Source organism: Passer domesticus, chromosome 1, assembly GCF_036417665.1.
Source record: "Passer domesticus isolate bPasDom1 chromosome 1, bPasDom1.hap1, whole genome shotgun sequence".
Taxonomy (NCBI): Eukaryota; Metazoa; Chordata; class Aves; order Passeriformes; family Passeridae; genus Passer; species Passer domesticus.
Genome location: NC_087474.1, coordinates 30,271,603 through 30,286,483, shown reverse-complemented (window position 1 = coordinate 30,286,483; position 14,881 = coordinate 30,271,603). Strand labels below are relative to the sequence as shown.

The window sequence follows — 14,881 nt, the reverse complement described above, 5'->3', positions numbered from 1 at the left end:
GTGTACAAATTTATGAGCTGAAAATTGCACAGAGGGATTTTTAAAATTCCTGTCATATTACTATTAAAAAATGAATTTAGTAGGATATTTTTACTGCTACAAATGGAAATGCAATCATATGAATCTTAACACATGTTTATCTTAGTAGTAATTTTTTGAAAATTAGTGACTCATCCTTGGCTTTTTAGCCAGGGATTTTCAGCCAGGGCTTTCCATAGCTAAGCCTAAGGTTTCCCTGCCTGGAACAAGAGTGAAAGAGGCCCACTGTCACTGAATATCAACACTAAATTTATTTTCTTATCTAAGTCCTTTTTTTCCTAGAATGCAACACATTCAAGACCTGTTCACCATGTGTTTATATAGTAAAAAGCCCCTAAAACTATGATGTAAAACTCAATTTGTGAAATCAAATGAACGTTAGGATGGGAAGAAAGACAGTGTCTAAAAAATGAAAATAAAGCTAAAGCAAACTGTGGGTGGCTGGACCAGGAAAGTCCCACTGAATCTTGTATTGAAAAAAGTAATTGCTTCATAAAATTTCATTTCCTCCCCTTGAGTGTTTGCCCTGCACAGGGCAGGCACTGTGTTTCAATTTAGGAAGGACAGTGTAAAACTGTCTTACAAAAGGACTACAATTTTCAAAATTCTATGCCAGCAACTTCCTGCAAACGTCCATATTCAAAATGAGAGCAAAAAAATGTCATTCAAAATGACTTTGTAAGAAAAAGTAAAATACCAGTGAGTATTTCTCTGCAATTTGATTACCCCTAAACTTCTCTGCTTTTAAATGTGTTTGCCTTTTTCCCAGTGTGTCCAATGTGACAGTGAAAAAAGTGTATGCAAAAGCACTCTATGAATTAGAAACAGACACAGGGGCTGGCTTGTCATTATAGCAAATTTATTGTAAGCAAATTGCTTGATTCTGTGGTTAAGCAAGTAAAATTGATAATTTCAGCCTCCAAATCTAACTAATTAAAAAAAAAAGTGGTACATCTGGATACCTTGCATATACTTTTGTAGCTGAGTTTTCAACTTTTTGAAATGGAATGTTTGTGTGTAACTGCCCAACTTAACAGCACTCACCATGCAACCCATCACATTCATTTAGATGCTGCTCTATGGGCTGCCCATGTTCTGGTATCTCAAATGTCTATTTATTGACGTAATTTTCAAAGTTGTTTACACTTTGTTTCCTTCACTAACAACATGCCTGTTTCACTTTCAAACTGCCATTCTGTGTCAATCATGCGTGGAAAGTGACTTTATGGTATTTCCCATATTATTAATTTCACTTTCCCAAACTACTACATTCAAGTGATGCCTCCAAGCAAGAGTTCACAAAGCCATTTCCACTCTTCTCTCCCAAATCCCTATTAAAACTCTTCACTTCCATGCCTCAAACCCCCAAGTCATTACACTGCTTTTTACAGTATAGATACTGCTTTTCACAATATCCACTATTCTCAAACTACCTCCTTGTAAATTCCCACTTCTTGTTTGTTTTCTAAAAATTATGCTGCAAAACTCTCCAGATATTGCATTGGGCTTTGGCTCTGAATTTATATGGTGTGTAGACAGGGGGGTCTGGACTGTAACTAAAGATCTGAGGTGCCAAAATTCAAATAAATAAAACATCTTTTGAAGTGACATAGTAACAAGTGCAGAGAATCAAACAGAATATTTAGAAGCATCCTTAGAAATTAAAAACCAGTAGCTCTTGGCTTTGAGACCCTGACACCTTGGGACTTTGAGAGCTATCATAAGACAGTATCACCTATCCACCTGGTCATTAGGAAAAGCAGGGAATGTATCCTTGTAGACTTTGGATGGAAGACAAGATCCTGGAAATTCCAACCTCATGCTATGAAAGATGAAAAATGTACAAATATTACATAGAACATTGTCACTCTCATCATACCTGATAGGCTTCTACCACCAAATCATTGAGATTTGCTGCTTGTGATTCTATTTGTCTTGCAACAGTACCAGGCAAGAGAGGTAACAGATCCTATGAAAAAGACAATAATTTATTCACAGTTTTAATTTTAAGTATAAATATTGTGCCTTCAGAATTGAAAAAAGAAATCAGGTTTCTAACCTACTTTATACCAATGAAACTGGCTTCCTTGAACAGCAAAAATAACATTGATGTTATTGTCAATCAATTTTTCAGAGAGCTGCCCAAGAGATGGATGCTCCTGCAAAATACAACAGGACAGAGAAGATTGAAGATTATTAGGAAAAAATCTTATATTTCATATAGGACACATTACAGATTTCCAAATCAATCAAATTGGGTTGATTCCAATCCAATTGTAACTCCTAAACATACAGAGAATGGTAGACTGACATCAAAACCAGGATGGGGCCATCCTAATAAACAATAAAAAAAAATCATCAGGGCATCAGCCAGGCTCATCTGTTGCCAACTGTGTTGATCTGCTGCACAGTAGGAGGACTAACTCTACAGTACTATTTTGTTGGTCTGAATCTTATGCCTAAAGAAATATGGATAGGATGTGGTCCATGGTCCATCTAGAACAGGGAATGATAGGGGGGTTCTTGTACAAAAGTGAGGGAGAAAGTACAGCATGAAGCACTGAGATGAGGTGTGCTTTTGGGAACAGCAAGGAGGGTAATTAAAAATGTTTGATTCACAGATGTCTATTTTAGCATCAAATGCAGCCACTGGATCAGGTTCTGGCAACATCAGTATTCTGTGCTTATCTCAGTTACTACTGACAGCTTTCTCCTCTGTGTGTTCAAGAGCTACCTAAGGACTGATGACTCCAGTACTCACCACGATGATCTGGTACATTTTCTTAACCACACCTATGCTTCAAGAAGATGGCATGAGTTTCACAGCTCTCCTCAGGAATGCACTGTTCTATTTGGTGGAGTACCTATGACAGCACGTCCTGTGCCAATGACCTGCTCTTCTACACTTCTCATTGAGAGAGCTGACATGGATTTGAGAACAAGAGCTGTGTTGCTATCTCTTCTCCCAAGATCTGGGGAAGTTCAAGGGTGTCTGTGTGGTCTCAATGGGCTTTGTACACCTGGGTTATGTGAGATCCCTCCAGCTTCAGTACTCCAAACCAAACTGTTTCTGAAAATCACCACTTATTAAACAGCCTTAAGTGAATACTTCTCAAGAAGTAAATTCAGCACTTAAAATTCATGACTAAAAAGAAAGAAGTGACTGTACATTATACAGTGATTCCACTTAAAGAGATTTCATCTGGACACCTCCACTTGTGTCAGGTACTTCAATCTTTATCTCCCACATACTTTTATTATCTTTCTTTTCCTGGTATTTTAATCCATCTGCCCCATACTGTCTCTCTCTGGCACAAACACAGTCTGTTACCCTGAACAATTTCTTTCTCCTCAGATTGTCCCTTGTTACTTAAGGCACCCTACAAGTCAACAGCCCTACCAGCAATAATCTGAATAGCAAGACAACAGAGACCAAGAAGTCTTATGCAAGAAAGCAAAATCCATTTACCATCATATTGCACCATGATAAAGAGCCTGTATAATGTACAGAGAGAACAAAAGAGTTTTTTGGTTCAGTTCAATATTGGCCAGAGTACATTCCTCTCTCAACATTTCAACGCTTTGGTAAAACATTATATTCCTTAAGATAACTGACAAAAGGTAGCACAGTATTAAACAGGCCTTCTTACAGCTCCAGCTGGAGAGAGTAGCCTACAACAAAGTGTTAAGCCCTCCTTCCTTCTCCAAGGCACAGAGCACAGGTGTGGGGTCTCCACTGTGCTGCACAACCCTACAGGCCACATGCAATTGGCTGGCAGTTCACAGACACACCAAGTGGTCCCAGGACACAAGTGAAGCCAGACATTCTGCTAACTCCTCCTGCACCATAAACATGGGAATGACAGGGGCAGTACCAAGAGATCATGAGATGGTGGCAAAATATGTCAGTCCTCCTACTTAGCACATGATACTAGATCTGTCTGAATTCCAGCAGAATGGCTCCTCAGCAACTCTGCAGTTACTAGACGAACTCTGGAATCAGGAGTATCAAAAATAGCTTTCCAACCCTTCATAAGCTAAAAACTTACTCAGATGGAGCTTATGACACCCACAGACATGCAAGGGCTGCAGGGACAGGATCCCCAGACTACCTCTGCTCTCAAGGAAGGCTGAACTTCCATGTATTTGTTATCAACAGCTCTCCAGAGTGTCCAGCTTCTTGTTTATTTTTATTAGAATTAAGTTAAAAAAACCAAAAACCAAAACCAAACAAAGCCCAAAGCATCAACAGACCCACAGTAGCTTTTGAATTTTAAGCATGTAAAGAGATGACATAACATACCAGTGGTCACCAGACTCATGAAGCCTCACTTCGCTTGCTGCAAAAACCTTGCTGTAACTTTTGTGTTTTCATCTTATCTCTTCCCACTACTGCTCAGGTAAATGTACTTTAATTTTAGATCACCTTTCTTGTTTCAATTACATCATTCATTTTATTATATTAACTTACTTGGTTAAGCTGAGAAGATAACTAATACAAATGTTAAGCATTTCAGAAAGGGAGTCAACCAAGCACAGATCTAAATAAAAGAGACTAGATTTCTTTCCTGTCATGAATTTTTTTTGCTGACCTTTCTGTGACTGCTTAGCAGAAGTTAGAAAGAAACATGCAGAAAAAATGTCTAAGTGGAAACATTTCTGATATAAAGGCTAAGCTTATTCAAATAAATAAAGCAAAGTCTCTAAACTGGCACAAGTAAGAAATAAAAATATGCCAAAATACAATCTTCTCATGACTACCCAAAGCTAAGAATCAAAACAGGAAAACAATGTAATTGCAGAAGTCTTTAATTTAGCACAGCCAAACAAAATTGTATTGATACAAAAAACCCCCAAAAATATGTTTCATATTATGTTTTCTAAAAGACTGACAGACTTTCATGATATTTCATTTAAATATTAAATAGTTATTCCAGCCCTCTGATTTCACACATTTGAAGTTGGATATCTATGAATAAAATAATCACATGTACCATGGATGAGACGAAAAGAACAAGAAATCAGCACACTTTCCCTCACAGACACTATTGTGTTGTCATCAAATTTGCTCCAGAAAATGCAATTCATAATATTAAGTTGATGCCTACTGTTAACATGTGGGCATGCAAAAATTAGCACATATTAAAAAAAAAGGGGTTAGCAGCCAGAAAACATATGGGTCTAAATGTTCTACCAGAGATCTAATCTTACAAGATAATTTCATTTGGGTGGCTAAAAAAACCAATTTCATAAAATACATCAGTAGTAGTCATCAAGGAGATTTCATTTTCCATATGGGAAAGTTCAATTATGATCTATCAAACCAGAATGCAAAATATCAGTTAGAACACCTTTTTTTCAGTCAGCCATCAATCTATCATAGCCGCATATTAATTAATTTTGTCCTATTTTCCATTGGTGAGTTCTCCAGTTGCAACATAAATTAATTCCTAAAGTTGGACAGAAAATACAGTTTGTTGTTTTGTTTTTTTCTTCCCCTGAAACAGACAATATCTTTATTATCGAAGGAATCCTGAACACCAAAAATTATTTGTACCTTTAGCAATTATTTAATAAGCAGAGCAAACATTCTCTGATTTATAGCACTGAAACTAAGAAAACTAAAAAGAAAGAAAAACAGGCAATGTTCTGCTTTGGGAAAAAAAAGTTTCAGGATTATTTGCTCTAAGTAGAATAAACTGAATAGACTGATTAGAATGGAAAAAAAATTCTGACATCTGTGAGGAAATATCCAAGAGGTAACAGAGGGAGTATATGAATGCAAGAACGTCAGATAAACGGAAACCTAAATAACCTTCCTGTTGGCACACACTGATCTCCCTCCTCCGCTCAGCAAGGTCCCAAACACTCACTGCTTCCCAGAAACCTCCTGTATTTCACGATAACACAACAGCCAGCACCCTCTTCCTGCTGCTCCACCATCCTTGTAAATAACAGTTGCCGGGATTACATTCAGCTCTAACCTCACTTACACAAGCCCTCACTGACTTAATTTCCACGTTGCTGGCTCTGGCTGAACACAGGCTGTACACTTTAACTAAGGGCAGCCAGCACCAAGAACAAAACTTCAATGCGCTCTAATTGTACCACAGCTCATATTTCTGCTTTCTGGGGATTACATTGCAATTAAGCAGTGATTCATGTTTCTTAAATAAACAATTCATATTTATTTAAGAAAATACCCAAAGCAGTTGAAACCTATAATTCTTAGGAAAAAAAATTCCTTTCTTCAGTCACTTCAGACTACTTTATCTATTACTGAAGAAAATATTATGAAAGCTAAAAAAAATCTGTTGAAGGCATCTTACTTTGCTACAGCAGATTTGCTGCAACTTTTTGCAGAGGTTTGTATTACCACACATTGGCTTTCTACTGTGACATCTGAATGCATTTAATGCTAGTCCATCCATTGAGGTATCTCACTGCTGTTGTGTGCCCTCTGGTTTACTCTCACCAAGCCTTTCAACCAACACTCCTGTGCATCCTCTGACCATAAACCATAGCCACTACCTTTGTCTTGTGACCAAGATTGTACAATCCAACATATTACCAGCTTTTACTAGTGCAAAATATCACACCACACATTTTTAACTTATATTTTATACAAAATGTGTGTGATTTTTATGCCAATAAAAACCCACATCAAACCACAACATATTCTTCTTTGCTGTGTATTGTTTTTTTCAGACTTTAGTCCAAAATACATTAGTCCACACTAAAAGAATGCCAAATACTTTAGTTCACACAAAAAGAATGTCCATATGCCAGGTGACCAATTTTTCATTTCACAACTTCCCTACCTGGAAAAACATTAATAACTGAAATAAAAGCAATGCTTTGAGAGCAGTCTAAAAACCTCTTTTACACAGTTTTGCACTGCCTCTCTGAAGGCAAAATCTATGACCTTACCATACTTGTAGCTTTGATGTACACATTATCTTTCAAGTGACAGTTTCCATCATGGGGAATTACAATTCCTGCTAATTTACTATCAAGGGCCAGATGGGAAGTTTGATCTGTCATCACAAGAAGCAGTCGCTTTGCTTCTTTACGCCATCCAATATGGCTCTACAAAGAAAACAAAATTAGGTGTAAGAGAGCAGTAGCTACCTATCTTCTAAAGTAATCAACAACAAAATGAAAAATTAACATGAAAGACCACTTTCAGGTATTACACTGCCTGGTAGCACTGCATTTAGAACCAGGCTATTTAAAGCATTTTGTGTGGAAATAGACATAATGTACTACATCTGAAAACTACAAATTTCTTTGCTTTTTTCCATTTACCATTTTCTTTGCTTTTTAAAGAACAACATCCCACTATACATGCCAGCTATGCTTTATGTAGTGGGCTTGATAACAGCTGCCACATTGCATATGCCCCTATTAAGTATAAATACAAAGCCCATAGTTTGTAAAATCCTCTGGGGTTCTAGGAAGCATTACAACCAGTAAATATGCATTCATCCATATTGATACTTGGCACTCTGTTCTATTTTTACTTTGATTTATATTCTCATCACTCTATAATTTCCTTTTCCTACAAAATTTCCTGGAAAGTGCATTAGTATGCAATCACAAATCAATAAACTGAAGTTTGAAAGCCTTAATACAATTATAAATTGAGAAATTCCTTACTAAGTAGAAAAATGCTACATTTATTTACCATCTTAGGGGATTGATAGCAAAGTGGTAGCCTCAAGGATGAATCGAATGCCTTTTAGGAAGTCGGTGATGTGAAGGATGCAGCAGAGTAAGCTTATACCTAAATTGATTTAGATGCCAAATTGTATTTTCAAAACATTTATCTCCCTGATTATAATCAAATTTCTGAGTCACACAGGAAACACACAATACTTTTTTTTTTATTATTCCCTCTCATGCTTATTCAATCTACTTTTTCACAGCTTCCATTTTATCTCCTTCTTATGACACAGAATCTCTACAATTCTCATGTGAAACATGTACCTGCAGTGCAGTCCACGTACACAGCCACACTTTGTGACTTACTCTCTGCCTTCCTTTCTTCATGGAGAGGAATTTAGCTCCCTTCTCAGGTTCAGTCTCTACTGTCTCTGAATGGGGATTAAATATCTCAAGCCAGCAAAAATAACAAGTACAGAGGGGTGTCATGTCTTTTCTAACTTATACTTTAGGCAACAGTCTTCCTCAGACACTCCTAGACAGCATTCCCCTAAAGAAGGAGTATTTTAAGTTTTATTTGTAAAGAGAATTTGTCTTAAATCATTGAAAATTCTGCTCCAGCACTGTAAAAACCTCTTCTTCTAAGACTCCATCATATGACTTTGCCACCTTGAGACTTGTTTAGTTTTAGGTAATCCTGTGAGGAGTAGGGAGTAGGACTCAATAGTCCTTATGGGTCCCTTCTGACTTGAGCTGTTCTGTGATTCTATGATTCCTACCTACATATGTCACAGCAATCTAAATTTTAAAGTAGCTCCATGTCCTAACCTGCAACCTCTTGTAACTATGATGCATTGGTTAAAGCAAGATGGAGCAAGTTATAAAGGTCTGTTGTAGGCAAAATGAGTGCACATTAATATAATTTATAGTTCATGATGGTCATTACAAATTGCACATACTTCCCATCCATTTAGTTCACAATTCACTTACCAGGAAAGCCTCCACATTCTCATGAATGTTTCATTCTATTGTTCTTGGAAGCATATATTATTCTAGAACTCACATGTCATAAGTGTGGAATGTGTCCAGTGAGAAACACTGAATTTTTAGGAATTTTTCCAAAGTTCGAGAATAATTTTTTGTAACAGTTTCAATCACAGTGTTTATGAAGAGTGGTTTTTACTTACCTGCTCATCAAAATTTGAAAATAAAATTGGACCAAACTATTCATTTTTAGCATAGTTTGGATTACTTTTTGTTCTTGAGATACTGTACTGCAAAGAAAAATAGCGCGAAGACAGACAAGATAAAACAATTGTCCTGACATAATTCTAACAGATGAGAAACACGCCAAGATTGTCCTTTGAATGGGAGTTGAATACTTTACAGAGCATTACCAAACTCATGAATCAGCCAAATTTCAAAATTTGTATTGCATTAATATGCATAAGAAGAAAAGCAATAACCAAAAATAGCTCTCTAGAGCAAAACAAACTCTCTTTATCTAATATGCTTACAGGTTGAGACTTATTGATGCAGATCTTTTCTATCCTTTTTTGCATGGGAGACACTGTGATGAAATTTTATCAATACACAAAAGTTAATTTTTAGTTGATTTGTACTGTTTTAAAATTTGAGATTTTTAAAAGCTGAGAACATAGAAGTTCTTCTGTTTTCCTTATCTACACAAGCAGTTATGTAAAACATCTCATTAAATTTTCAAGTTTTTAAGGAGAAGAAACGTCAAACGGTATGTCTTCATTGAGGAACACAAGCAGTGCTTTAATGATTTTTGAAACTAATTACATCATTGACTGAAATTAATACATGTGTCTGTTCAAACAAGAAGCAGTTGCTTTCATCATCCATCCTAGTTGGTTAGGCTGGTTAAAGCCAGAAATTGAAGATCCATAACCAATACCAAAACACGTTCCCTCATGCTCTCCTTTTTCAGTTTCAATTGGAAATTTATACTTAAGAGGGAAATAATAGAAAAGGAGGAAAAAAAATCTTAGTATTATCAGGCATAGCACTGGCATTTTGAATTCAGAAACACTGACCACCAGTTTATCTCTCTCTATATATATATGTATCTAGATATATAGTGCCTGAATTACTATTTCTTTACTCTTTTGCAAATAAGCTCCTTTCTTACCTGGCACACAGCTGCTTGGAGCATCGCATCGAAACCCCCTTCAGGTGTATCAATATTCCCAGAAATTTTTTGTTTATTCACTGCATTTCTGAATTCTGCTATATTGTCAGTCAGGGATAGCACATGAATATAACCATGAGGAGGCATACAATCTAAATTGTAATCACTGCACAAAAACAAAACAAATCAAAAGCCTTATTTTTCCTTTGAAGGAGATGAAAATATTGAATCCCCATTAACCCATAAAATCCTGGTATTAATGAAGATGTAGGTAGCACAGAATAAGAAACACTTCCAGTTCCAAAGAGAGCAATTCCATGTGAGACTAAGTTCAGTGAGAAGTAGATATAATTAACTACAAAAAATGTACATTATCTTGTATTTATGGAATTGTGTACATAATAACTTAGTTAATATGTTAACAGTATATATGTAGTTTTCATACAGAACAAAAAATGTAGCAAGAGGGATGGTATGATGTCAGGGAGTATATAAACCCTTTTGGAATATCTACAGTGTGGTAAGTGTGGTACAACTTTGCTTTTCATTATCCTGAGAAAGGACTATCATACTGTAACAGCAAGAACTTTTAATAGGTTGCTACACAGGCTATTGAACTATAAAGACATCTAAATTCCCATATCCACTAGTGTTACATAACTGTACACAAAATTAATATTAATAATAATTACCTAATCAAAGAGATAAGAAAATCCATTTTCAGAAACATCATAGCAAATGATATTTTCTCACATTATGCATAAGGGAGATAGTCTGATTTTTATCGTAGGTAAGCTAGTGAAGCAGCACTTATACAGGTCATTGACCTCAGACCCATTCACAGCTGTGATTTATGGCACAAGTTGAACTGCTCATCCATTTCAGAGATGCTGAGCAGCTTTCAACTCTCTCAATTTCTACTGCATCCAGACTGTAACCTGCTTTCCTCCAAATCAAGGTAGAGTCAAAGAAGAGAAACTGGCATTGAAAGGAGTAATACCTGTGCAGATGTCTCCCCTTAGGCAAAATAGACTGTGACCTAGAAATGCTAACCAATATCCACTCATTATTTATAGATTGTCTAGATGATTGCTTTATCCATAGATAGTCACATCTCTAGAATGAATTCCTCTACTAGGTACCAATTCAACACTTACTGAAATCACAAAGGTTACTTAGGGACGTCACAGAACTTTGGATCATGTCCTCCCAGGAAAGGCAAACAAGAAAGTATGAAGAATTAATATTCACTTTTCCAACTACTATGATTTATACAGCTCTGAATTTGTTGTGTACAATCTTGTTCTCCAAAGGGTTTTGGAAGTGATCCCTCACTTTATATGTGTTGAACCCAAGGTATATAAGGCATGGCATGAACAAAGAAATGCAGGCCAGAACATATTTTGTATTTAAAAGAGGAGCCCCTTCACATTAGAACTGTAGAAGCAGATCAGAGAATCACTTATGTTCATTAAATGTGCTGAAAGAAACCACATCATGTTGATGCAAGTAGAATTTTCACAAAAGAATTAATGAATACATGACCATACACCAGGAAGTACCTAGGTCAGAAAGTAAAAACTTTGTGATGAATCTAGGTATCATACCCAAAAAATTGAAAACCACAACAGTTGAATTTAAAATGAAATACAAAACACAACCAAAGCAGCATGGGTTTTGGCTTGTTTTGCTAAAGAAAATACAGCACATTTTTTCTGATAGAGCAACAGTTTTTCTGAAATAATTCACCAGGTGTTTCAGAAGTAATCACTGTAAAACAATTTTCAGCATTTTCTTAGGGACTTTGTCAAAGAACCACAGTAAAAGGAAACAAAGATAAATTCTAAAGGATTTTAAAAATAAATATGTATACTGCATATTTCAGTCATTAAATACACATCTCAGTGCTACAGTAAATGTAAAAAGACTACATACCTGCACTGGTTATGGATTCTACCTGGATGAATGCTAATATAGGGTGACACAGTTTTATCCACATAGGATCCAAATCCAAGTCGAAAATCAAGAGAAATATTCTCCATCTTTTTAGATAAAGCAAATCCAACGGAATTTAACTTTTCTATATTGTTGTGCATAGAGGCTGAGACATCAACTAAATAGTAAAGATCCACAGGGTATTTCTCTAAAGGACGAACTTTTAACATAAAGTTTGCTTCACTTCCTGATTAAAAAAAGAAACAAATATGTTTATTTACTATTTTTGAATGGACATGCTTAAAAATACATTTATTTTTGTAGCAACCTCAGCACAAAGTTGTTTGTGTCAGCAAAGAGAAAAACAAACAAACAAGAAAATCTCCCATGAGTAAATGAAACCTTGAAGAAGCATTCAAAAATAAGCCATAAAGGTCTGTTTTAGAGAACATCTTGGGGTTTTTTTCTTGCAGGACTGCTGTGCAATTTATTGTAAAAATCTGACTTCTCCACATTTTGTTTTAAATTCATGGTTACGCAATCCCTTTGGCATTATAACAAAAAGCAGTTGTGGCTCACAAAGGACACAGATCTGCATACAAATTGGGGTCAGTCACTTCAAGGTTGTCACTTCAAAGTATGTAAATGTATCCTGGAAATAGTTTGTCATATGACAGAATCTAAAACTACATACACACCACAAGGACAGCACGGCCTCAAGAATTCACATAAATAATGATACAAGTTTATCTCAAACTGCTTACAAAGATTTGATGAAAAAGCTCAGTGGGATCAAAAAAAATAAATATATATTTAAAATGTTTTAATAATAAAATAATTCCATGTTTTGGCATATACAAAACAGAATTCTTATTTCAGGATTATAGATGCTAATGCTTTGGAAGCTGCCAACACAGTCCTCACATTCTTGCTTGTCTAATATTCTGCAGTATCAGCAAAATGACTGAAGTGATTTGTATGGGCAAAGTAGGTACAGGAATGCACGGTTTAAAATTAGCCATCTTTTTATGTCATCCAAAGTGTGAGCTCACAGCAGAAATGAGTTTAGGATCTTCATGTAATAACTGGAGAATCTAATCCAGTATTGTGCAATGAAGATACAGCAAAGGACAGGAGGAAGGAAGATGTTACAGAAGAACTATGTAGGTTGTTAATAAAATCTATCAAAAGGTACATCCAGTACAGAGATCTGACTCAGAAAATTTAAATAAGCAAAGTACTTTCTTCCAATGGTCTTTGAACATAATCCATCTGAAAATGTCAGGATTTGTCTGTATTAGGTCTTGCATGAGGAAAACAATTTCAGTGAACTGTAATTTATGTTTCTTCTTTGCCAATGTAAATTGAATTGCTTTTTATAAATGACCCTTGCAGGTCTCCAGTTTGCATATAGTGAGATACTGAGTGCAGCCTTTATTTTTTCCCACATAAATACTAAATGATGAGTATATGTAAACAGTGACAAAACCCCCCAGTATCAAATCAAAAGCATCTTTTTCTGTATGATTATACTGTATCAAATGTCTGTTTTGAGGAAAATCTATAGTCGTATATCTGTGTGTTTCCCTGAGGTGGAAAATATAGGCAAGACATCTATCTATAAAAAGTTTTTCTTCTGGAGTCCTTGAAATTTCATTCTTCTGCCACCTGATGCAAGAACTTGTACAAAGCATAAGGAACTCCAAACTTAATTTCATTATTTACTAGAAAAAAAGGTTAATGAAACCAAATTTGAGAAAGCTAACATTTTTTTCCTATGAATCCAATGTGCCTTTGGAAATAAATGTGATCACAGACGGTGCTTAGAGGTAGGTCAGTTCCTGAAACCCTTTCTCAAAGCAGAGTTGAGTCACTTCTTTGGAAGGAGACTGAGGAAAGGAGAAGTGCTGTTGTTACCTTGACTGTTTTATTATTTTAAAGTGTGAAAACCAGAGATCCTTTGTGCTTTACACACATGCAGATCCCTCCTTTTCCCCTTGTAACTGACAAAAAATGATCATTTCTACAGTGAAGATCAGCAAAATACTTCTCCTAAATATTTAATGTTTTCCGGACAAAGATTGATCCCTCTCACATATTTCTTTCTACCATTATTCCTTGCAAAAGAAATAAATTGAATTTTATTGAGTGAAGATAACCCTGCATCCCTTTATATCACCTTCACTTTTGCTTTTGGCTACAGCCTTTTTAGAGACAGAGAATGAACACTGATTTAGACTTGTGCTGAGGACAAGTGGAGATATAATAGTTATAAAAAAATTCAGGCAGTGAACACCTATGCCTTTTTCAGGAATGTAGTATTTTCTTATATTACAGTTTTGGTATTTTTCTAGTTGTCTAGTCAATGCACTTGAAAGTAAAGAAATAATTAAGAAGTTTATCAAATTATGAGTTTAGGGATTATAACTCTAATTTCAGAAGGAATGGTTTATACATATGTAAGGCAAAACTGTTAGTGTAAGTGGCTAAAGAATCAAGAAACCACATAAGAAAACAGGAAAGACTACCTAAAACTCCCTTTCCACTTTTTTCTTGCATTATTCCAAACTGTGCTTGACAGAAATAATTCTTGGTAGAAGATGATACTTGAATATAGGATACACACTCACAGTTCTCCTATACAATGCTACAGCATCATTCTTCCAAATCATTATTCCAGATGATTCTTCACAAAATATCTGTACTTAGAAGTATTGTTTTTATTTTAAATTTATTATAATATCAATGTGTTAGAGACGACCCAACCTGGACGCAGTTGGACTGAAACTTTTCCTGGTGTCACTTGTGTATTTGTTTCATGGTCACTAGGTATTGTGACATGAACCGTGGGGTTTTCAACCAAATCTGATTGGCAGCCTCTTTTCATTAAGTTGAAAACAGTGTCACAGCGTCCCTTCTGTGTTGTGCCAGCCATGAAATCCTGTTTAATAAGAAACAAAAAGTACAAAACAATCTGAGCTGAAAAAAAACCTGTGCTAAATTCAAAGGATGAAGAAAAACAAAATATTGGTCTTTGAAACAATAAAAGATGCTACTATAATTGCATAAATTATAGAAAAAGTTCAT

At 35.6% G+C, this 14,881-nt stretch overlaps 1 protein-coding gene across 1 annotated transcript in view; it reads right to left on the bottom strand.

The window, feature by feature from the left end:
- The window catches only part of ITGB8 (integrin subunit beta 8), a 47,850-nt gene that overhangs the window by 14,014 nt on the left and 18,955 nt on the right, over positions 1-14,881 (bottom strand). Inside the window, exons 3-8 of the mRNA XM_064411918.1 lie at positions 14,561-14,735; positions 11,795-12,041; positions 9,860-10,025; positions 6,970-7,128; positions 2,103-2,198; positions 1,919-2,008 (exon numbers count right to left, since the gene is read on the bottom strand). Coding sequence (XP_064267988.1) covers positions 1,919-2,008; positions 2,103-2,198; positions 6,970-7,128; positions 9,860-10,025; positions 11,795-12,041; positions 14,561-14,735 — 933 coding nt within the window. The remainder of the gene's footprint in view (positions 1-1,918; positions 2,009-2,102; positions 2,199-6,969; positions 7,129-9,859; positions 10,026-11,794; positions 12,042-14,560; positions 14,736-14,881) is intronic.